Consider the following 25000-nt stretch of genomic DNA (forward strand, 5'->3'; position numbering starts at 1 on the left):
AACGACGACGGAGAAAGCTGCCGAGGTGCCGGACGTGAGAAAGTCATGCTCGATGCACCGTAAAGACCACACGCTAGCAGTGAGTCACCGCGAGGTGAGTGGGGGGAGGAGGGGTGGGGGTGGGGGTGGGGGGGGTCAAGACGAGCAATGGAACATGGGTTTGTGCATGTGGATTCCAGAGTTCCTCATGTGTCTGTATGAGCAGAAAGAAACCAAAAAGGACAAACGTCCAAGAAACACAAGGTAATAATGACAGAAGACAAGACAGAGGGACAAAACAAATATAAGACAGAAGGACAAAATAGACAGAGGACAGAAGGACAAAACAGACAGAAGACAGAAGGACAAAACAAATATAAGACAGAAGGACAAAACAGACAGAGGACAGAAGGACAAAACAGACAGAAGACAGAAGGACAAAACAAATATAAGACAGAAGGACAAAACAAATATAAGACAGAAGGACAAAATAGACAGAGGACAGAAGGACAAAACAAATATAAGACAGAAGGACAAAACAGACAGAAGACAGAAGGACAAAACAGACAGAGGACAGAAGGACAAAACAGACAGAAGACAGAAGGACAAAACAGACAGAGGACAGAAGGACAAAACAAATATAAGACAGAAGGACAAAACAGACAGAAGACAGAAGGACAAAACAAATATAAGACAGAAGGACAAAACAGACAGAGGACAGAAGGACAAAACAAATATAAGACAGAAGGACAAAACAGACAGAAGGACAAAACAGACAGAGGACAGAAGGACAAAACAAATATAAGACAGAAGGACAAAACAGACAGAAGACAGAAGGACAAAACAAATATAAGACAGAAGGACAAAACAGACAGAGGACAGAAGGACAAAACAAATATAAGACAGAAGGACAAAACAGACAGAAGGACAAAACAGACAGAGGACAGAAGGACAAAACAAATATAAGACAGAAGGACAAAACAGACAGAGGACAGAAGGACAAAACAGACAGAGGACAGAAGGACAAAACAAATACAAGACAGAAGGACAAAACAAATACAAGACAGAAGGACAAAACAAATATAAGACAGAAGGACAAAACAGACAGAAGACAGAAGGACAAAACAGACAGAGGACAGAAGGACAAAACAAATATAAGACAGAAGGACAAAACAGACAGAGGACAGAAGGACAAAACAAATATAAGACAGAAGGACAAAACAGACAGAGGACAGAAGGACAAAACAGACAGAGGACAGAAGGACAAAACAAATATAAGACAGAAGGACAAAACAGACAGAAGACAGAAGGACAAAACAAATATAAGACAGAAGGACAAAACAGACAGAGGACAGAAGGACAAAACAAATATAAGACAGAAGGACAAAACAGACAGAGGACAGAAGGACAAAACAAATATAAGACAGAAGGACAAAACAAATATAAGACAGAAGGACAAAACAAATATAAGACAGAAGGACAAAACAAATATAAGACAGAAGGACAAAACAAATATAAGACAGAAGGACAAAACAAATATAAGACAGAAGGACAAAACAAATATAAGACAAGACAGAGGGACAAGGTTTAAGGAAAAAAAAAACAAAAGCCCGTCCAAGAATGTGACACCGTACCTACATTTATAAATCGTTACAAGGTTCTACAGAGCTGTGTGTGTGTGTGTGTGACTTAAGTGTATATCCGTGCTTTTGTGTGTATCAATAAAATATGTATGTGCACTCGTGTGAAGATTTGTAAAGATGTGTGGAAGTGTTAAAGGGCCTTCTGTCGGTGCGTTCACTGTACGTCTGTTAAAGGGCCTTCTGTCGGTGCGTTCACTGTACGTCCGTTAAAGTGCCTTCTGTCGGTGCGTTCACTGTACGTCCGTTAAAGGGCCTTCTGTCGGTGCGTTCACTGTACGTCCGTTAAAGGGCCTTCTGTCGGTGCGTTCACTGTACGTCCGTTAAAGTGCCTTCTGTCGGTGCGTTCACTGTACGTCCGTTAAAGGGCCTTCTGTCGGTGCGTTCACTGTACGTCCGTTAAAGTGCCTTCTGTCGGTGCGTTCACTGTACGTCCGTTAAAGGGCCTTCTGTCGGTGCGTTCACTGTACGTCCGTTAAAGGGCCTTCTGTCGGTGCGTTCACTGTACGTCCGTTAAAGTGCCTTCTGTCGGTGCGTTCACTGTACGTCCGTTAAAGGGCCTTCTGTCGGTGCGTTCACTGTACGTCCGTTAAAGGGCCTTCTGTCGGTGCGTTCACTGTACGTCCGTTAAAGGGCCTTCTGTCGGTGCGTTCACTGTACGTCCGTTAAAGGGCCTTCTGTCGGTGCGTTCACTGTACGTCCGTTAAAGTGCCTTCTGTCGGTGCGTTCACTGTACGTCCGTTAAAGGGCCTTCTGTCGGTGCGTTCACTGTACGTCCGTTAAAGTGCCTTCTGTCGGTGCGTTCACTGTACGTCCGTTAAAGTGCCTTCTGTCGGTGCGTTCACTGTACGTCCGTTAAAGGGCCTTCTGTCGGTGCGTTCACTGTACGTCCGTTAAAGGGCCTTCTGTCGGTGCGTTCACTGTACGTCTGTTAAAGGGCCTTCTGTCGGTGCGTTCACTGTACGTCCGTTAAAGGGCCTTCTGTCGGTGCGTTCACTGTACGTCCGTTAAAGGGCCTTCTGTCGGTGCGTTCACTGTACGTCTGTTAAAGTGCCTTCTGTCGGTGCGTTCACTGTACGTCTGTACTGTGTGGAAGCTCAGATCAAAAATACATGATGTTGACAGTAAACAAACATATTTATAGATCAGAGCAGGACAAAGGGATTCAGTGAAAATAGATTAAGAAAAAAAGTAAATACACTGAGAAGAATGAGCATAAGAACCACCAGACGGTCCAGATACATATCCTGCTCTGTTGACCTCAGCTGAACACTGAGGACATGTTTAATATACATCCTTATTTAAGCTACACTATATTTCCAACAGTATTCCCTCTCCTGCTTTGACTCCCATATGAATGTCAGGTCCATCCCATTCCTAGTCTATGGGTTCAGTCTGACGTGGCTCCACCCTTTGCAGCTCTAACAGCTTCAACTCTTCTGGGAAGGCTGTCCACAAGGTTTAGGAGTGTGTTCATGGGAATTCTGGACCGTTCTTCCAGAAGCGCATTTGTGAGGTCCCACACTGATGTTGGACAGAAGGCCTGGCTCTCAGTCTGCGCTCTAATTCATCCAAAGGTGTTCTATGGGGTTGAGGTCAGGACTGTGTGCAGGCCAGTCCAGTTCATCCACACCAGACTCTGTCCTCCATGTCCAAATGGACCTTGCTTTGTGCACTGGTGCACAGTCATGTTGGAAGAGGAAGGGGCCGGCTCCAAACTGTTCCCACAAAGTTGGGAGCGTGGAATTGTCCCAAATGTCTTGTTCTGCTGAAGCATTCCCAGTTCCTTTCACTGAACTTTCTTCTAATCCAGCTGACAGCTGACTGTGGAATATTTAGGAGCCAGGAAAGTTCACCTCTGGATTTGTGTCACAGGTGGCATCCTATCACAGTTCCACGCTGGAATTCACTGAGCTCCTGAGAGAGACCCATTCTGTCCCAAATGTTTGTAAAAGCAGTCTGCATGCCTAGGGCTGGATTTAATCCACCTGTGGACATGGAAGGGACTGGAACAGCTGAGTCTGATGACTGGGATGGAGGAGACAAGACTTTTGGAAATATAGTGTATGAACATTATAATGTGTTCAGTACCTGTATTGTTCTTTTTTTGTCTTTTTATGGTGGTGCCTTATCGCAGATAAACTATAATAAAAATAGGAAACTGTTCCCAAATCTGCTGCCATCTTACTAGAGCATGATTCTCAACTGGTGGGTCACCACGAAAAAATGGGGGTCAGAGCTGTTTTCAGTGGGTTTCAGTGGGTTTCAGTGGGTTTCAGTGGGTCACAGGCCTTTGTTTGGGCCAAAAATAATAATGTTAAGAAAGCACTCCTGTACTTTATAACCCCGACCCCCAAAGGGGAGCCAAGGGGTACTGGCTTTTTGTTTTTGTTTTTTTTTAAACTCTTTTTATTGAAATTAGAACAATGACAATATGAAAAAGTCACATATAATATCCAATCTAAGTGTGTCAGAACAAGAACACGACACCAGCACTCACATGTACACATAAACAAAAAACACTAAAGGGGAGGAGGGGGTCTGCCCACCTGAATATTAAAGTCTATAAAGGGTTAGGGGTATGGGTGTGCTTCAGTTTTTCTGTTTGTGTGGCACTAAACTATTGGCTGAATTCAGACCTAACTGGGTTTGTACCAGTGACGCAGACTAGATGTGGTTACATTTGAGGAAAAGTGGGTCAAATTCACACTGTGCTGGGGCGCCCAGAAGTGGGCCTAAACATGACAGATTCATGGGGGGGCATTTGTGTGGGGCCCGTCCAGCAGTGGAGGGGGTCCAGTGGATATGGGGTAGAAGCCGTGGACATTTCATGTAAGATCCAGTATAGAGAAAATAGAGGCGCAGGAGGCGGAGTCAGACGTGAAAGCAGGTGAAGTTTCACTTTGGTTTTCACACCAGCGTAAATGACATCATGTATGGACTGGACCTGCTGCTGCTGCAAAAACCAACATGAGCCACCGACGAGAACACAGCAACAGCCTGGAGGACACTATCAGCACATACATGCTTAGTTTAGTTTAGTTTAGTTATTTATTTATTTATTTATTTTATTTATAGGAGAAGCATCTTTTGCCAAATGGGGGATCAGACGTGTGGAAAGGATGACAAAAGAAACACGTGTGTGTGTGTGTGTGTGTTAGTGTGTGTTAGTGTGTTAGTGTGTGTTAGTGTGTGTGTGTGTGTTAGTGTGTGTTTACCTGTAGTATCTGGCATCGGTCTGAGGAACAGTCAATGTTCTGGCAGGGCTGGTACATTCCCAGTGTGTGTGTGTTAGTGTGTGTTAGTGTGTTAGTGTGTGTTAGTGTGTTAGTGTTAGTGTGTGTTAGTGTGTGTGTGTGTGTTAGTGTGTGTTTACCTGTAGTATCTGGCATCGGTCTGAGGAACAGTCGATGTTCTGGCAGGGCTGGTACATTCCCAGGGTCATGCAGTTCAACAGGATCACCATCATACTGACGCGCTCGAACCATGTGGAGGCACAGGTTAAGGACAACAGCTGATGGAAGGACACAACACTGCAGCAGCCAACAGGAGGACACCTTATATACCCAACTAGTGTAAAACATACTCACATTTAACAGGAAGTACTAGAATCCCCACATGCTTCGTGTAGGTCATGTTTAAACCAGTGCATTTGAACCCTTCAACCCCTGAACACCCACCAGGAACAGAAGAATCTACTGATGGAAAACTTTTTAACCTCTAATCTGATCTATCCTGTTCAATAATTCAGGTAAAATTCAGCTTCTCAGCTTTTCATCAACATCAGTTATGACCTGTGTGGACCTTCACTGTTGTTGAGACTTCTTTTATGTTCAGTTCATAATATATTTTGCTCACAATCTCATTTTTTCACCACTTTTTTCTGTTTTGATATAATAACCTGGGAATTGAATCTGAGCTTTTATGAACATCTACATGATCAGTGAATTAAATATAAGAAAATGCTTGATTTACGCTGAAAAATGCAAAATACAGAGGATAATATTATAATAAATACACAGCAACCTTGATTTGAAGCAGACAGAATTCCCACAGAAATGCTAAATACTGTCCATGTTTCAACCTCCCAACAAACAGATGGGCTGTGAGTGGGCAAAACACACACACAAATACACATTAACACATTCATAATAACAAATTTTGCTCAAAAACTAATTTTTTCCCTAATTTTTTTCTGTTTTGATAAAATAACCTTTGAATTAAATCTGAGCTTTTATGAACATCTACATGATCAGTAAATGAAAAACAGGAAAATACCTGATTTAAACTGAAAAATGCAAAATGCAGAGTATAATATGCTAATAATAAATGGTGGTAAATCACTTACAAAAGGTTAAATATAGAGTAAAGTGTCTTTGGAAGTCTGCACATATGTAATTCTGGGTCTTTAAGGGTTACAGTGAGGATTATCATTCATCTGCAGCAGCGTTAACACGACTAAAGCAATGAAATGACGCTAGAAACAAGCTGTCACACTATTAACTATTGGGATGTGTTCAACCCTACCTCTGAGACGCAGTATTACATGTGTTCAAATCTGTGCAGATATGAATGGAACATGAACACATGTAGTGGAACTATATGGAGCCTATGAAACATTTATCTGTTGAACTGTGTCACTGCCCAGTGGTATTTTCATTTATGTAAACCTACACAGAGCTGCATTAGGAAGCACAATGAACTGGACACAGCAGTAATGAAGGCTTTACACCAGTGGGGCTCACACTTTTTACAGTGGACTACCCCCTGAAAGAAACTTTTTTTATCCAAGTACCCCCAACTCTCACTTCAGCATTTTGGACTGAAAAAAAAAAAAGAGGCCAAATTAGTTCCTGTGTCAAAGGTGTCTGTTTCTATTTACAGAACACATCCTCCTGAGACCCAGCATTTGTGTCCTCTGTAGGGGACAAACGTTGGACAGTTTTACTCTAAAAAGGCTGTCCATTGCAAAAGACATTCAATTACAAACAAACAAACAAATAAACAAACAAATAAATAAATAAGAATTATTTGTATCTGAAAAAACTTGCATTATGCAGTTTCCAATCAAGACAATTGTTTAATGTAAAAAAGCTGAAAATGGTCATTCTCCTGGGTCTCAGGAGGATATATTTAACTGTAATATATACAAAAAAATGAAAAAAAAATGTAGTTAAATTTTGTGTAAAATATAAACTGAAAAGCGCCCTCTTTCACTGATGAGAAAAATAAATAAACTGGTTTTTAAATGAACCTTTCATCAACAAAAAATAAATGACTTATCTACTCAAATAAACTGATTCTGAGTAATCTAAACTATAAATGTTCTTCAAATGTGACCAAAGCTTCAACAAGATGAGTGTCTGTAAAACTATAGTAGGAATGTATGTAGTGTGGGTTATATTTCAGCTTTCATTCAGTCTGTATTTTGTGTTCAGTAGATGAGGACTTATTAAAAGTAGGATTCCCAAAAACACTCCAGTACCTCCTGCTTTCTACGTTCTACAGGTTTGGACTGCAGTGCAGTCTGGTCCCACACTGTGACTTTCACTGCTCACCATCACCCACCGGCCGGTTCTGTGAGGGATTAAAAAATACAACAAACGAGAGGAGCGTCTGTTTGTCCCAGCGCTACACCTGCTCCTTTCTGAGCAGAGGTGAACGCAGCCAGCAGGACCCGCAACACCAAGAGTAGGCCTGGAGGAGCCCAGGAGGTCCAGTCCACCCTGGAGGAGCCCAGGAGGTCCAGTCCACCCTGGAGGAGCCCAGGAGGTCCAGTCCACCCTGGGGGAGCCCAGGAGGTCCAGTCCACCCTGGAGGAGCCCAGGAGGTCCAGTCCACCCTGGGGGAGCCCAGGAGGTCCAGTCCACCCTGGGGCCCAGGAGGTCCAGTCCACCCTGGGGCCCAGGAGGTCCAGTCCACCCTGGAGGAGCCCAGGAGGTCCAGTCCACCCTGGGGCCCAGGAGGTCCAGTCCACCCTGGGGGAGCCCAGGAGGTCCAGTCCACCCTGGAGGAGCCCAGGAGGTCCAGTCCACCCTGGGGCCCAGGAGGTCCAGTCCACCCTGGAGGAGCCCAGGAGGTCCAGTCCACCCTGGAGGAGCCCAGGAGGTCCAGTCCACCCTGGGGGAGCCCAGGAGGTCCAGTCCACCCTGGAGGAGCCCAGGAGGTCCAGTCCACCCTGGGGGAGCCAGGAGGTCCAGTCCACCCTGGAGGAGCCCAGGAGGTCCAGTCCACCCTGGGGGAGCCCAGGAGGTCCAGTCCACCCTGGGGCCCAGGAGGTCCAGTCCACCCTGGGGCCCAGGAGGTCCAGTCCACCCTGGAGGAGCCCAGGAGGTCCAGTCCACCCTGGGGCCCAGGAGGTCCAGTCCACCCTGGGGGAGCCCAGGAGGTCCAGTCCACCCTGGAGGAGCCCAGGAGGTCCAGTCCACCCTGGGGCCCAGGAGGTCCAGTCCACCCTGGAGGAGCCCAGGAGGTCCAGTCCACCCTGGAGGAGCCCAGGAGGTCCAGTCCACCCTGGGGCCCAGGAGGTCCAGTCCACCCTGGGGGAGCCCAGGAGGTCCAGTCCACCCTGGAGGAGCCCAGGAGGTCCAGTCCACCCTGGAGGAGCCCAGGAGGTCCAGTCCACCCTGGGGCCCAGGAGGTCCAGTCCACCCTGGGGCCCAGGAGGTCCAGTCCACCCTGGGGCCCAGGAGGTCCAGTCCACCCTGGGGCCCTACGGTGCTGGTGTTCCTGCAGCAGCAGAAAACTCAACCCTCAGGACAGAAGAGGACTGAACCAGACGTGAGCGACAGTGGGACGGGTCATTGTCAGAGTAGAACACCACAGGTTTAACCACAAACACCTGAACGTCCACCACCCATGTGGACGCTCAGAGGCTCCGTAGTTACCGTGGAAACACCACCATCTTCTACAACATCGATTCACCAGTAAACTGATTAAAATGAAATCAAAAAACAATTAAACTGGCAAAAATTGCCAAATCAAATGAACCAAAGTGAAAAATAAATCAACAAAATCATAATAATAATAATAAGGAACATGAACAAAATGAGCCACAAACTGAACAAAACTGAAGGAAAAAAATGAATGAGCCAAAACATTTAACGAAAACACATAAAATAAGAAATAAAATGAATAAAAAGGAACAAAATCATAAGTGAGATAAATAAAATAAAATAAAATAAGATAAATAAAATACAAAAGATTAAGTAACATGAAATAAATAAAAAAATTATTAAAATTAAATAAAAAATGAATAAATTGAGTAAAAAATGCCAAATTAACCAATAAAATGAACCAAAGTGAATATTAAATCCACAAAAAAAAAAAATAATAATAATAATAATAATAATAAGGAACATGAACAAAATGAGCCCCAAACTGAACAAAACTGAAGGAAAAAGTGAAAACAGATAAAATAAGAAGTCAAATGAATAATAAAGAACAAAATCATAAGTGTGTCTGTGGAAACACCGTCATCTTCTACAGCAGTGATTCCCCAGCAAAACCAGTACAAAGAGCTGGATCAGAGACAGTGGATGGACACACTGGGGTTATGTTCACTTATTGACAAACAGGTACTTTTCTGAAAAAGTCACATTTTCTTCAGTTTTCTCTGTTTTTAATATAATAACCTTCAACTTTAATCTGAGCTTCTATGAACATCTACATAATCAGTAATTAAATACAGGAAAATATCTGATTTCCACTGATAAAATACAGAAGACAGAGGATAACATTAGAATAAATGCACCTGAGCTCAGATGTGAAGCAGACAGAATTCCCCTGAAATGGTTCAGCCCTGTGTGTGTTTGTCTTTGCCCTGTTTCAACCTCCAACAAAGACATGGAACTACAGTGGAAAATCACAGCGTGGATAAAGATAGGCTGTGAGTGGGCAAAACACATGCACAAATACACACACACACACACCGACACGTGCACACAAACACCCACTCCTCAACACACACAAATGTACGCAACTATAGGCGCGTGCACGTGCAAACGGTGCGCGCTCACACTCATCCACCTACACGTGAGCACATTCACACGCTCACAAACACACCTTTAACTGCGCACATTAGCGCCGGCTTTCAATGAAAGCTGTGTACGTTCATCTGCGGCAGCAGAAGGGGGGGTGTAGAGGGAGATGTTCAGGCCGTTAGGGAGCAGTGTGGAAAACCAACGCTCTCCAGGATGTTCCTCAGGCTGAACACGGTGAAGGGGAAGATCTGCACACCAACACGTCTGCATCCGACCTCAGAGACAGCACCGCCCAAGCATCCCACACTGAAGAACACACTGGAGGAGGCACCTCTAACTGGGACGGACCAGGGGGTCACACTCCTTCTATTTCAGGTTCCACATTCAGCCCAGTCTGACCCAAAGTGGACCAGACCAGAGCAGACCAGAGCAGAGCAGAGCAGAGCAGCCAAACAATAACAGAATAACATCGAAATAATGTACAACAGCGCCACATAAGGAAGTAAAAACACCTGTCACTACGAGAATAAAGTCAGAATAGAATGAGAATAAAGTCAGAATAGAATGAGAATAAAGGCAGAATAGAATGAGAATAAAGTCAGAATAGAATGAGAATAAAGTCAGAATAGAATGAGAATAAAGGCAGAATAGAATGAGAATAAAGGCAGAATAGAATGAGAATAAAGTCAGAATAGAATGAGAATAAAGTCAGAATAGAATGAGAATAAAGGCAGAATAGAATGAGAATAAAGTCAGAATAGAATGAGAATAAAGTCAGAATAGAATGAGAATAAAGGCAGAATAGAATGAGAATAAAGGCAGAATAGAATGAGAATAAAGTCAGAATAGAATGAGAATAAAGGCAGAATAGAATGAGAATAAAGGCAGAATAGAATGAGAATAAAGGCAGAATAGAATGAGAATAAAGGCAGAATAGAATGAGAATAAAGTCAGAATAGAATGAGAATAAAGTCAGAATAGAATGAGAATAAAGGCAGAATAGAATGAGAATAAAGTCAGAATAGAATGAGAATAAAGTCAGAATAGAATGAGAATAAAGGCAGAATAGAATGAGAATAAAGGCAGAATAGAATGAGAATAAAGTCAGAATAGAATGAGAATAAAGTCAGAATAGAATGAGAATAAAGGCAGAATAGAATGAGAATAAAGGCAGAATAGAATGAGAATAAAGGCAGAATAGAATGAGAATAAAGGCAGAATAGAATGAGAATAAAGGCAGAATAGAATGAGAATAAAGTCAGAATAGAATGAGAATAAAGTCAGAATAGAATGAGAATAAAGGCAGAATAGAATGAGAATAAAGGCAGAATAGAATGAGAATAAAGGCAGAATAGAATGAGAATAAAGTCAGAATAGAATGAGAATAAAGGCAGAATAGAATGAGAATAAAGTCAGAATAGAATGAGAATAAAGTTGCAGTTTAAAAAAAAAAAAAGTCATTATTCAACCAAAATAACACCTCACTAGTGAGAACAGCCCTGGTGCAGAGCACAGGTCACAACCCGCTGGCTGTATTTTCACAGACTGCCATGAAGTAATAAAGGCCTTTGATTTGGACACAAATCCCACTGTGTGCTGTGGAATATCTGTGGAAATGTGGCATGCTTCGGCAGATTTTTTTGGACTCTAATGAACCAAAATAATGTTGTACTTTTATGAGTCGTAATATTTCAAGAATAAAGCCACAATATTCCCAGAATACAAACAGGTGGGAAAAATAGAATAATTTATGAAAATAAAGTCGTACCCGCTCATCTCATGGAGAACGTGGAACCTTCTGTGAGGGCGTTCGTCTGGGCCAACAGACGTGAAAGCTGATGTTTGTGACTGAAAACTCTGTTGAATTAATTTTCAAACTATTACAACTAATCTCATAAAAGCACATTATTTTCGTTAAAAAATGCCTTTTTTAAAACTATGACTCTATTTTCTTTGGCAGCTCCACTTCCAAATGCATGTCGACTAATTTCTGATTAGGCCCTGGTGACGTACCGGCTCTGAATGTAAACACATGGTTAGTTTATGGTGGAGTAGACGTGAAACTGTCCACTGTGAGGGAAGAGATTCAGCTGAGGAATGACAGAAAGACTTACAGATTCATGATACTGACGATATGACTGAGGTTTGGCAGATCTGATGAAAAACTGGAGACAAAAGTCATGTTTTCTTCAGTTTTCTCTGTTTCTAACGTAACAACCTTCAAATGTATTCTGAGCTTTAATGAACATGATCAGTGAATTAAATATAAGAAAATACAGGATTTTTAATGTACAAATGCAAACTACAGAGGATAATATTGTAATAAATGGTGATAAATCACTTAGGGAAGGTTCAAAAGAGGTGAACTCGCCCAGCTCTGTCTTCATGGGTTAAAGGTATTCATGAAGGCATTCGGGCTGTTTGGAATGTTCCACTGACTTCTGACTGGACTGATGTGAGTCTAATGAGTCCTTGGCAGGAAAACCCTTCATAAAGGCAGAAGAAAGCTTCCTGTTTGTTTTGTCAGGTTACAGTGACCTTTGACCCACAGAACAGAAGCAGTTCAACCTTGAATCTGAGTGTTTGAGCCCAATTATAGAAAATTCATCAGACTGTGGCAGACACGTCCTGTTCTGAAGAGTGGAAACGCTGCACGTATTTAAGAATATCACACACATGGTTCAGTGGATTAACCCATAAAAACCCACTGAGACTTTTATGGCACTTCCCAAAGGAATTTTTCTCTCAATTTAACCTTTCCTAAGTGGTTTATCACCATTTATTATACTCTTATCTTCTGAATTTAGCATTTTTTCCTGGGAAAATCATCTGTGTTCCTATGTTTAATTGATCGATCCTGTAGACGTTCATAAAAGCTCAGAGTAAATTCAAAGGTTATTGAATCAAAACAGAAAAAAATGAAGAAAAGGAGACTTTTTTTCAATGAAATCTGTCCTGAACTGAACATAAGCCCAGTGTGTCCGTCTGCCGTCACTGATCCAACTGCATGGGTTTGACTGGAGAATCAGCGCTGTAGAAGATGACAGTGTTTCCACGGTAACTACGGAGCCTCTGAAAGTCCAAATGGGTCATATCTGATGACCATGAAAAGCTGAAGAACTGTATTTGACAGCAGTTATTGACATGTACTGATAGGATTAGTGGGTCAGCAGGTGTTAAACAGTTCAGATCAGCAGATGGTGGTGGCTGTTTGGGTCTGTAAGGGTTACAGACTAATCTCATTAACACTGACGCGTGGATAATATTCAGATTCTTGTGTTGGATAGTTTTGTTTAGGGATGCACATATATATCAGTGGTGTCTGCTGCTAAACAAACAAACAAACAAACAAACAAACAAACAAAAACAAACAATAATGCTCCTAAATCCAGTTCAAAACAACCTCAGTCAAAGCTGACACGAACCACAGCACCGACAGTGAGGATGATGTCAGAATAACAGTTTTCCTCTTGTGATTCAGATCCATTTCTACAGAAGAGGATGAGGGCCACGGGAAAAAAATGTAAATATATATATTCTGAGAAAAGAGTCAGAATTCTGACATTAAAGTGAGACTTCTAAGAAAAAAAGTCTGAATTCTGCCTTTTTTCCCTCAGAATTCTGACTTTAATCTCAGAGCAATAATTAAAAAAAAAAAATTAAACAGAATTATGAGAAAAAGGTCAGAGTTCTGGGATTAAAGTCAGAATTCTGCGAGAAAAAAAAGGTCTAAATTCTGCCTTTTTTTTCGCAGAATTCTGAGTTTTAATCTCAGAACAATAATTTAAAAAAATATTTAAGAGTCAGAATTCTGAGAATAAAGTCCGAGTTCTGTCTTTAATCTCAGAATCATAATAATCAAAAAATATTGGACCTATTTTTCTTTTCCAGTGGCCCTAATCCTCTTCCGTACATTTCTGCCTAAATTAACATCTTTAACTCTTTCGGTGCCAGACAGTTAAGGGGCTAATAAGCCTTAAAAGTGCCACAGAATTTGGCCGTTCTTCAGTATTCCGCGTCGTTTTTATAATCGAAGTCTGAATCGTCATCAGAACTCATTTTCTAGCAGATGGGACTGTTTTGACAGATCGCTGTGTTTACGGTATTACTACAAAATGGCCATCTAATTTGCATATGATTTCATTCATAAATTCATTCATAAAATTTCCCAAGCAGAAAACGAAACGCGAGCTCTTCCTTGGTCAAAAACCGCTCGGTAACATCCGACCGATTGCTACTTAGATTCAAAACGCACTGGACGCAACCGATTCATTACTGATCGTAATTTGCAAGAAGATTTGAAAGAACGTCATCGAAATGTGAGAAAGAAATGGGGGTGGATGGTTTGTTTGTACACAAATATGGCGATCAAATAAGCCGATCTGATCGGCCCGTGGCACTTTAAAGGTTGTATTCGTAAAGCCGATTTAATCGGCCCATGGCACTGAAAGAGTTAAATAGTTCTTCTTCTTTATGCATTTTTAAACTGTGTCTCTCCTGCGCCCCCTATAGACCACCTACCACTGTTCGTCAGTATGGGCCATGTTGACTGATGTCAGGTTTACCAAATATGGAATGACTTCTCGTGTCATCTCGCGATAATAAATAAACAAATCATCGCATTTGTGATTTAATGGAAAAACCGACATTACACACTTCTGTTTTTTCCACATTTAGTAAATATCGGTAATGTTTTGCACATACATATTCTCCTGAGACCCAGCAATGCATTTTTGTCTTCTGTAGTGGACAAGAGTTTCACAGCTTTACTTAAAAAAAGTCAACCGGTAAGGATATTCTATATTTTTCATAACCTTCACCAAGTGAAACGGCAGAGGTTCTGTTTTCATCGAGGTTTGTCTGTTTGTCTGTTAGCAAGATAACTCAAAAAGTTATGGAGGGATTTTCAGGAAATACTGACACTGGCACAAGGAACAAATGATTACATTTTGGTGGTGATCCGGGGGGGGGGGGGGGGGGTGATCTGCTTTGGCAGAGGTCTGCGCTCTCTGAGCGCTTTCTAGTTTTTCTTTTATCTGCACATCATAAACAGCAAGAGGAAAAGAAAAAACAAAACAAAACATTCAAACAACTGACATCATTGTGCAGGAGAGAAGCCGAAAAAGAAAAAAAATTCCATATGATATAACTGAAATAATAATTTAAAGTAAATATAATAGAAATACAAATCAAATTACAAATCATCAAATACATATATGTCAGTGGTTCCAACCTTTTTTGGTTCATGACCCCATTTTAACTTCACAAATTTCTGATGACCCCAGACATTCAAAACAGACCATTTTCTTTGCTCAAATTAATTTGTTTTTGGTCATGTAATAGTTTGTTATACTATGTTTCAAATAAACGTTAGTTTTAGAGGACATTTAGTCTATATAATGTCTCTTATTGTGGACATTTAGTCTATATAATGTCTCTTATTGTGGACATTTAGTCTATATAATGTCTCTTATTGTGGACATTTAGTCTATATAATGTCTCTTATTGTGGACATTTAGTCTATATAATGTCTATAATTGTGGACATTTAGTCTGTATAATGTCTGTTATTGTGGACATTTAGTCTATATAATGTCTCTTATTGTGGACATTTAGTCTATATAATGTCTCTTATTGTGGACATTTAGTCTATATAATGTCTGTTATTGTGGATATTTAGTCTATATAATGTCTATTATTGTGGACATTTAGTCTATATAATGTCTGTTATTGTGGACATTTAGTCTATACAATATCTATTATTGTGGACATTTAGTCTATAGAATGTCTATTATTGTGGACATTTAGTCTATATAATGTCTGTTATTGTGGATATTTAGTCTATATAATGTCTGTTATTGTGGACATTTAGTCTGTATAATGTCTGTTATTGTGGACATTTAGTCTATATAATGTCTATAATTGTGGACATTTAGTCTATATAATGTCTATAATTGTGGACATTTAGTCTGTATAATGTCTATTATTGTGGACATTTAGTCTATATAATGTCTATTATTGTGGACATTTAGTCTGTATAATGTCTGTTATTGTGGACATTTAGTCTGTATAATGTCTGTTATTGTGGACATTTGGTCTATATAATGTCTATTATTGTGGACATTTAGTCTATATAATGTCTATAATTGTGGACATTTAGTCTGTATAATGTCTATAATTGTGGACATTTAGTCTGTATAATGTCTATAATTGTGGACATTTAGTCTGTATAATGTCTGTTATTGCGGACATTTAGTCTATATAATGTCTATAATTGTGGACATTTAGTCTGTATAATGTCTATTATTGTGGACATTTAGTCTATATAATGTCTGTTATTGTGGACATTTAGTCTATATAATGTCTATAATTGTGGACATTTAGTCTGTATAATGTCTGTTATTGTGGACATTTAGTCTATATAATGTCTGTTATTGTGGACATTTAGTCTATATAATGTCTATAATTGTGGACATTTAGTCTGTATAATGTCTATTACTGTGGACATTTAGTCAATATAATGTCTATTATTGTGGACATTTAGTCTATATAATATCTATAATTGTGGACATTTAGTCTATATAATGTCTATAATTGTGGACATTTAGTCTGTATAATGTCTGTTATTGTGGACATTTAGTCTATATAATGTCTATAATTGTGGACATTTAGTCTGTATAATGTCTATTATTGTGGACATTTAGTCTGTATAATGTCTATAATTGTGGACATTTAGTCTGTATAATATCTATAATTGTGGACATTTAGTCTATATAATGTCTATAATTGTGGACATTTAGTCTGTATAATGTCTGTTATTGTGGACATTTAGTCTATATAATGTCTATAATTGTGGACATTTAGTCTATATAATGTCTATAATTGTGGACATTTAGTCTATATAATGTCTATAATTGTGGACATTTAGTCTGTATAATGTCTGTTATTGTGGACATTTAGTCTATATAATGTCTATAATTGTGGACATTTAGTCTATATAATGTCTATAATTGTGGACATTTAGTCTATATAATGTCTATAATTGTGGACATTTAGTCTGTATAATGTCTGTTATTGTGGACATTTAGTCTATATAATGTCTATTATTGTGGACATTTAGTCTGTATAATGTCTGTTATTGTGGACATTTAGTCTGTATAATGTCTGTTATTGTGGACATTTGGTCTATATAATGTCTATTATTGTGGACATTTAGTCTATATAATGTCTATAATTGTGGACATTTAGTCTGTATAATGTCTATAATTGTGGACATTTAGTCTGTATAATGTCTATAATTGTGGACATTTAGTCTGTATAATGTCTGTTATTGTGGACATTTAGTCTGTATAATGTCTATAATTGTGGACATTTAGTCTATATAATGTCTATAATTGTGGACATTTAGTCTGTATAATGTCTATTATTGTGGACATTTAGTCTATATAATGTCTGTTATTGTGGACATTTAGTCTATATAATGTCTATAATTGTGGACATTTAGTCTGTATAATGTCTGTTATTGTGGACATTTAGTCTATATAATGTCTGTTATTGTGGACATTTAGTCTATATAATGTCTATAATTGTGGACATTTAGTCTGTATAATGTCTATAATTGTGGACATTTAGTCTATATAATGTCTATAATTGTGGACATTTAGTCTGTATAATGTCTGTTATTGTGGACATTTAGTCTATATAATGTCTATAATTGTGGACATTTAGTCTATATAATGTCTATAATTGTGGACATTTAGTCTATATAATGTCTATAATTGTGGACATTTAGTCTATATAATGTCTATAATTGTGGACATTTAGTCTGTATAATGTCTGTTATTGTGGACATTTAGTCTATATAATGTCTATTATTGTGGACATTTAGTCTGTATAATGTCTGTTATTGTGGACATTTAGTCTGTATAATGTCTGTTATTGTGGACATTTGGTCTATATAATGTCTATTATTGTGGACATTTAGTCTATATAATGTCTATAATTGTGGACATTTAGTCTGTATAATGTCTATAATTGTGGACATTTAGTCTGTATAATGTCTATAATTGTGGACATTTAGTCTGTATAATGTCTATAATTGTGGACATTTAGTCTATATAATGTCTATAATTGTGGACATTTAGTCTGTATAATGTCTATTATTGTGGACATTTAGTCTATATAATGTCTGTTATTGTGGACATTTAGTCTATATAATGTCTATAATTGTGGACATTTAGTCTGTATAATGTCTGTTATTGTGGACATTTAGTCTATATAATGTCTGTTATTGTGGACATTTAGTCTATATAATGTCTATAATTGTGGACATTTAGTCTGTATAATGTCTATTACTGTGGACATTTAGTCAATATAATGTCTATTATTGTGGACATTTAGTCTATATAATATCTATAATTGTGGACATTTAGTCTATATAATGTCTATAATTGTGGACATTTAGTCTGTATAATGTCTGTTATTGTGGACATTTAGTCTATATAATGTCTATAATTGTGGACATTTAGTCTGTATAATGTCTATTATTGTGGACATTTAGTCTGTATAATGTCTATAATTGTGGACATTTAGTCTGTATAATATCTATAATTGTGGACATTTAGTCTATATAATGTCTATAATTGTGGACATTTAGTCTGTATAATGTCTGTTATTGTGGACATTTAGTCTATATAATGTCTATAATTGTGGACATTTAGTCTATATAATGTCTATAATTGTGGACATTTAGTCTATATAATGTCTATAATTGTGGACATTTAGTCTATATAATGTCTATAATTGTGGACATTTAGTCTGTATAATGTCTGTTATTGTGGACATTTAGTCTATATAATGTCTATAATTGTGGACATTTAGTCTATATAATGTCTATAATTGTGGACATTTAGTCTATATAATGTCTATAATTGTGGACATTTAGTCTATATAATGTCTATAATTGTGGACATTTAGTCTGTATAATGTCTGTTATTGTGGACATTTAGTCTATATAATGTCTATAATTGTGGACATTTAGTCTATATAATATCTATTACTGTGGACATTTAGTCTATATAATGTCTATAATTGTGGACATTTAGTCTATATAATATCTATTACTGTGGACATTTAGTCTATATAATGTCTATAATTGTGGACATTTAGTCTATATAATGTCTATAATTGTGAACATTTAGTCTATATAATGTCTATAATTGTGGACATTTAGTCTGTATAATGTCTGTTATTGTGGACATTTAGTCTATATAATGTCTATAATTGTGGACATTTAGTCTGTATAATGTCTGTTATTGTGGACATTTAGTCTATATAATGTCTGTTATTGTGGACATTTAGTCTATATAATGTCTATAATTGTGGACATTTAGTCTGTATAATGTCTATAATTGTGGACATTTAGTCTATATAATGTCTATAATTGTGGACATTTAGTCTGTATAATGTCTGTTATTGTGGACATTTAGTCTATATAATGTCTATAATTGTGGACATTTAGTCTATATAATGTCTATAATTGTGGACATTTAGTCTATATAATGTCTATAATTGTGGACATTTAGTCTATATAATGTCTATAATTGTGGACATTTAGTCTGTATAATGTCTGTTATTGTGGACATTTAGTCTATATAATGTCTATTATTGTGGACATTTAGTCTGTATAATGTCTGTTATTGTGGACATTTAGTCTGTATAATGTCTGTTATTGTGGACATTTGGTCTATATAATGTCTATTATTGTGGACATTTAGTCTATATAATGTCTATAATTGTGGACATTTAGTCTGTATAATGTCTATAATTGTGGACATTTAGTCTGTATAATGTCTATAATTGTGGACATTTAGTCTGTATAATGTCTATAATTGTGGACATTTAGTCTATATAATGTCTATAATTGTGGACATTTAGTCTGTATAATGTCTATTATTGTGGACATTTAGTCTATATAATGTCTGTTATTGTGGACATTTAGTCTATATAATGTCTATAATTGTGGACATTTAGTCTGTATAATGTCTGTTATTGTGGACATTTAGTCTATATAATGTCTGTTATTGTGGACATTTAGTCTATATAATGTCTATAATTGTGGACATTTAGTCTATATAATGTCTATAATTGTGGACATTTAGTCTGTATAATGTCTGTTATTGTGGACATTTAGTCTATATAATGTCTATAATTGTGGACATTTAGTCTATATAATGTCTATAATTGTGGACATTTAGTCTATATAATGTCTATAATTGTGGACATTTAGTCTATATAATGTCTATAATTGTGGACATTTAGTCTGTATAATGTCTGTTATTGTGGACATTTAGTCTATATAATGTCTGTAATTGTGGACATTTAGTCTATATAATGTCTATAATTGTGGACATTTAGTCTATATAATGTCTATAATTGTGGACATTTAGTCTATATAATGTCTATAATTGTGGACATTTAGTCTGTATAATGTCTGTTATTGTGGACATTTAGTCTATATAATGTCTATTATTGTGGACATTTAGTCTGTATAATGTCTGTTATTGTGGACATTTAGTCTGTATAATGTCTGTTATTGTGGACATTTAGTCTATATAATGTCTATAATTGTGGACAGAGGCAGTAAATGCAGGTGTAGATTACACGGTCAGCATATGTCCAGTCAGTCCAGCTGGGATTTACAAGGAGGACAATGAATACTGAACAAACAAGGAAGTTTGAATGAATAAATACACACTGGCCACAATGAACATTTGAAATAGGAGCAGAAGCACAGTGCTTCAGTTTCAGCCTCAGAGTTTGTCATGTCTTTTATGGACTGTGATTGTCTTTGTCAACTCAACACATATTTTATTAGTAAGTTGTTGTTTTTTTGTTTTTTTTCATCAGTTACTATAAATTTCAGGTGACCCCATTTGAATACAGGTGACCCCACGTGGGGTCCTGACCCCAAGGTTGAAAAACACTGATATATCTCTAAATGTTTTTTTAAATGTATCTGAAAACAAAACTGTTGCATGATGATGTTCCCATTGAAGGCTCTTATTTCATGTGAACTGGTGCCAGTGTTTCGTCCCTGGTGACAGGAGGGTACGTCCCACACAAAGCCACTCGTGTCAGTGTGAACATGCCTGGGTCTTTTTCCTGTTAATGTGTTGGAATGCACTTGAAGTGGACGTCTGCTTTATTAATGATAATGAAACCCCATGAATAGTTGAGTCCAGCGGTTCCAGCGGTGCCGCTCCTCAGGCAGGTCCACACTGCAGGCTATCGCACACAGACGCACACTTCCACCACATCAGCTGTTTTCTGCTGCTCGCCTTTTCTTAATGAGGACACCGATATCATCCGCAGGTGTCACCGGCTCATGCTTAGAGCCTCCAGGCTGCGTGGCCGTGAACACACCACCTTCTCCTGGCAGATCCAGCGCTTTAATGTGAGAAGCGTGGCTGGGTAAAACTGCAGGTCAGCGCTTTGGCATTCCTCCAGTCTAAGTAATGATGACAGCCTTTGGGCTAATGCTCCCAGGATTATCTGGGGTTATTTCCACTGTCAAATGCATTCTTTAAAAACAGGCTTTTTTGCCAGTGCCCGGCCTTCCGGTCGAGCTCCTCGTGCATGCTGCCCCTACATGAGCTGTCTGTAACAATGCACCCGTGTCTATCTGTCTCCCTCTACTTCTGAAAAATGAGTTAATTAGTGCAGGTGCCTTCGAGGAGGCTCTGGATTTTTTCCATTCTTTTGGGTTTTTCCTCTCACACACACTCTGCACGTCAACACAGTGAGCTGGAATTCAAAGCACAAGGCTCTATTACAGGCCGCTCTAAGAAGATTAACTCCGAAATATTTCACACAATCATTTCACCTCCAGAATAGTTCAACTTTTAGTTTTAACAGCGGCTGCTCGCAGACAGAATAGGGTACAGATTCTTTTCTTTTTTTCCTTCCTGTTCTGCTTCACATTCACCCAGCAGCTGTCACTTAATAGAGCAGACATCCAGGAACACCTGCAGAACTGGGATGTGCTGTAGGCCACAACACAACACCATTAAAACAGTTACAAGTCCGTTCTGATTCATGTGGGTTTTGATTTGAGCAAAAAGGTCATGTGTAGGTTTAAGGATAAACCAAGGTTTTAACCCTTAAAAACCCAAACATCCACCTCCGACCACAACCACCTACTGATCTGAACTGTTTAACACCTGCTCATCCACTAATCCTATCAATACCTGTCAATACCTGCTGTCAAATACAGTTCTTCATCTTTTCATGGTCATCAGATATGACCCATTTGGACGTTCAGATGCTCCATAGTTACCGTGGAAACACCGTCATCTTCTACAGCACTGATTGACCGGTAAAACCCATGGAGTTGAATTAATGACAGTGGATGGACACACCGGGGTTATGTATGTTACATAATAAATAAAATTAACAAAAATTAATAAAACGTGTACAAAACAATAAATAACAGAGAAAAAATTTGACTAAAATAAAGTAAAAAAAGAATAAAGTACACAACAAAATGAACAAAAACAGCCAAAGTCATCAATACAATTAACAGAATATATAATAATAATTAATCAAGAAAATAATAAATATGACCAAAGAAATCAAATATTGGGTCCAAAACTAGGACCCAAATCTGGACATTAAATGTGCCTAGGTGTCTGCATTAGCTGTGTAAACATGTGTAAATGCTCTTCTACAGACTCTAAATACAGACACTGTGTTCAGTGTGTGGATCCCAGTGGTTTTTCTAATCCACATGTGGGTTGTTCATCAGTCTCAGTCTCATTCCAGGTTTGGGGTGGAACCTATCGTGTCCACTTGTGTTACATACAGAACCTGTACATTTAAATGCATATAAATCATGACCGATTTTTCAACAGTGGTCCTTTTTGTCAAACACTCTGCCTTGCATGATTAGTTCAATTCCCAAAATGCACCTGTGAGAGAATAAAGAGATATAACAAAAAAATAGTCGTGCGTAACTTTTGTGTCCTTTTGACCGTGTTACATGCGGATTTTTGTATTAAAAATCGTGTAAAATAATATAAAAATGTGTTTTATCTGAAAACTAGTTCCTCTTTTATCTCAGTAAGTTTTTATTTTTCAAACAGACCCACAGCGCTTCCAAACCTGCTTCAGAACATTCGTTTAAATCTGGTTTGAATTTTTAGTCCCATGTCCTGTTTTTAGGACCAGTTTCAGAGAAGAACCCACATATGCTACTGCAGAACAGCCTCCTCCTGGAAACAGGGATTTAGATGATTTTTTTTTTTTTTAATGGCGATTTTTTTTTCCCGAGTTCAACATTGCTCTTCAGTAGGGCCGTAAGAAAATATGGGTTCTGCAATAAATCACAACGTTTCATTTCACAATACTGTATCGATATTAAAAAGTAATGTATGGATATTTGTAGGTATTTATTCAAATGCAGATATTGTGGAGGTTCATTTTTGTTTTTTTTTTGTTTTCTTTATTGCTTATATTTTATTTATTCTTATTTCACACTCTTTTATTGCATAATGTTGGTTCCTTTGTTTGGATTGAACTCCAATCCTGTTCTGATGTTAGTTGTGAACTAACAGAATGTGAACATTTGAACAGGATCTGAAACTGGAATGTCTGGAAAACACAATTTCAGTTTGAACACAGTTGGAACATTTGCTGATAGAACATTTGATCCTGTTGGGATCAAATACGAATGTGTTTAGGATTTGTGCAGATTTATGATGGAATTCAATTCTTCAAGGAAATAATAATTTAAAAAAAAGAAACACAAAAAAATGCCCTTTTTAACAGTATCATGATATAAATGTAAATGTAAACATTTTTGTGTAATTTTACATTTTAAAAACTAAAACAAAGACAAAAATTTGCAGTTTTTATTATTTAAACCAGGGCTCTCAAACCTGCGTCCCCCCAAAGGTTCCAGTCCGACCCCTGGGATGAATTTCCACAGTGTCTAAATTCCACAGTCCAGGCTGTGGAACTCATGTTAGTGTGGGTTCCACATCCAGACCAATCTGATCTACAGTCCAATAAGAACAGCAGAAGAACCCACACAGAAGAACCACTGCAGATTTACTACTGGGTTTGATGGAACAAATAATATTACATTATGTCTGTAAATAATGACAACTGCAAATGTTTGTCTTTGTTTTAGTGCAAAAAATCCCATTAAATTGTGAAACTCTTTCCATTTCCAAACTCTCCTGTACCAATAAAATGTGACTAACCTGAACAAATGTGTCCAACCTGAAATGTCTGTATTAAATTCAGTCCAGTTTGAACTCTTTTCTTCCTGTTCCTCAGTGTTTAGTGTCTTTGGAGATCTGATCCAGAATGCACATGGACTAATGAGAAGTGGAGGAAGAAGACTGAGAAAATTACACTGATTTTACTGAAGAAATGTCCGTTTTTTCAGGTAATTCACATCTTTTTTGTTTGGATAGTTTATAAAAGTACGTATTTTCATAATTTAATGTTTTTTTTTTGCACTAAAACACAGACATAAACTGTCAGTTGTCATTCTTTCTGGGTTCTTCTGTTCTTCTGTTCCTGGTTGGGTCCACTGCAGATCAGATCAGACTGAATGTGGAACCTGAAAGAACAGCAGTTGGAGAACCCTGGTCTGTAGGTTATTATGATAGCGTTCTACTGCTCTGACCCACTTTAGATTAAACTGACCTAACATGACTGTTCATATCTTCAGTGTAATTTTTGCATTTCACACATTCCTCCCATGGCCGGACTGGACCCTTTGGTGGGCCGGTTTTGGCCCCCGGGCCGCATGTTTGCCACCTGTGCTTTAGAATGCAAAGCTTGCCGACCCCTGGTGTAGCCGGTCTCACCTCCAACCCCACTACCTCCTAGGTCCACCTCTGCGTGGTTCATGTGCCTGGTCTTGGTCTTAGTGGTGCCCACCCCTGCAGAGTACACACATGTGCGCTGGACCCTCAGCTCCACTTTCACACTCACTTACATCACAGACCTGGCAGGAAACTAATCCCAGATTTTAAAAGACCAAATACAACCGTGCGGCACCGGGGAGCGTTTCCCACAGGACTGGGGATGCGCCGAAAAGCATCAACAGAGTCGAACGGAGCTGGGAGGCTGAAAATGTGATGCAGCGGGAGCTAAATGAATTCTTAATACCTCACTGCGTGGTATCACTCTGACTAACCCTTTCTACATGTCTCTCTCTTTCTCTCTCTCGCAGCTTCTATCTCTTGTTTTTATTGTTTCCAAAGAGACACGCAGGAGGCAAACGACCTCCGGTTTCCACGGCAACCGATCGACTATCAAATGAAGTAAATAGTTACAAAAAGGGAAGGGAAAAGAAAGACGGAGAGATGAGGAGACACAGAGAGAG

At 38.5% G+C, this 25000-nt stretch overlaps 1 protein-coding gene across 1 annotated transcript in view; it reads right to left on the minus strand.

Moving 5' to 3' along the window:
- Positions 1-25000, minus strand: part of LOC115428153 (voltage-dependent T-type calcium channel subunit alpha-1I-like) — an 84066-nt gene that overhangs the window by 16497 nt on the left and 42569 nt on the right. Inside the window, exon 2 of the mRNA XM_030147004.1 lies at positions 4996-5152. Coding sequence (XP_030002864.1) covers positions 4996-5152 — 157 coding nt within the window. The remainder of the gene's footprint in view (positions 1-4995; positions 5153-25000) is intronic.

This window comes from Sphaeramia orbicularis, chromosome 1 (assembly GCF_902148855.1).
Source record: "Sphaeramia orbicularis chromosome 1, fSphaOr1.1, whole genome shotgun sequence".
NCBI classification, from domain to species: domain Eukaryota; kingdom Metazoa; phylum Chordata; class Actinopteri; order Kurtiformes; family Apogonidae; genus Sphaeramia; species Sphaeramia orbicularis.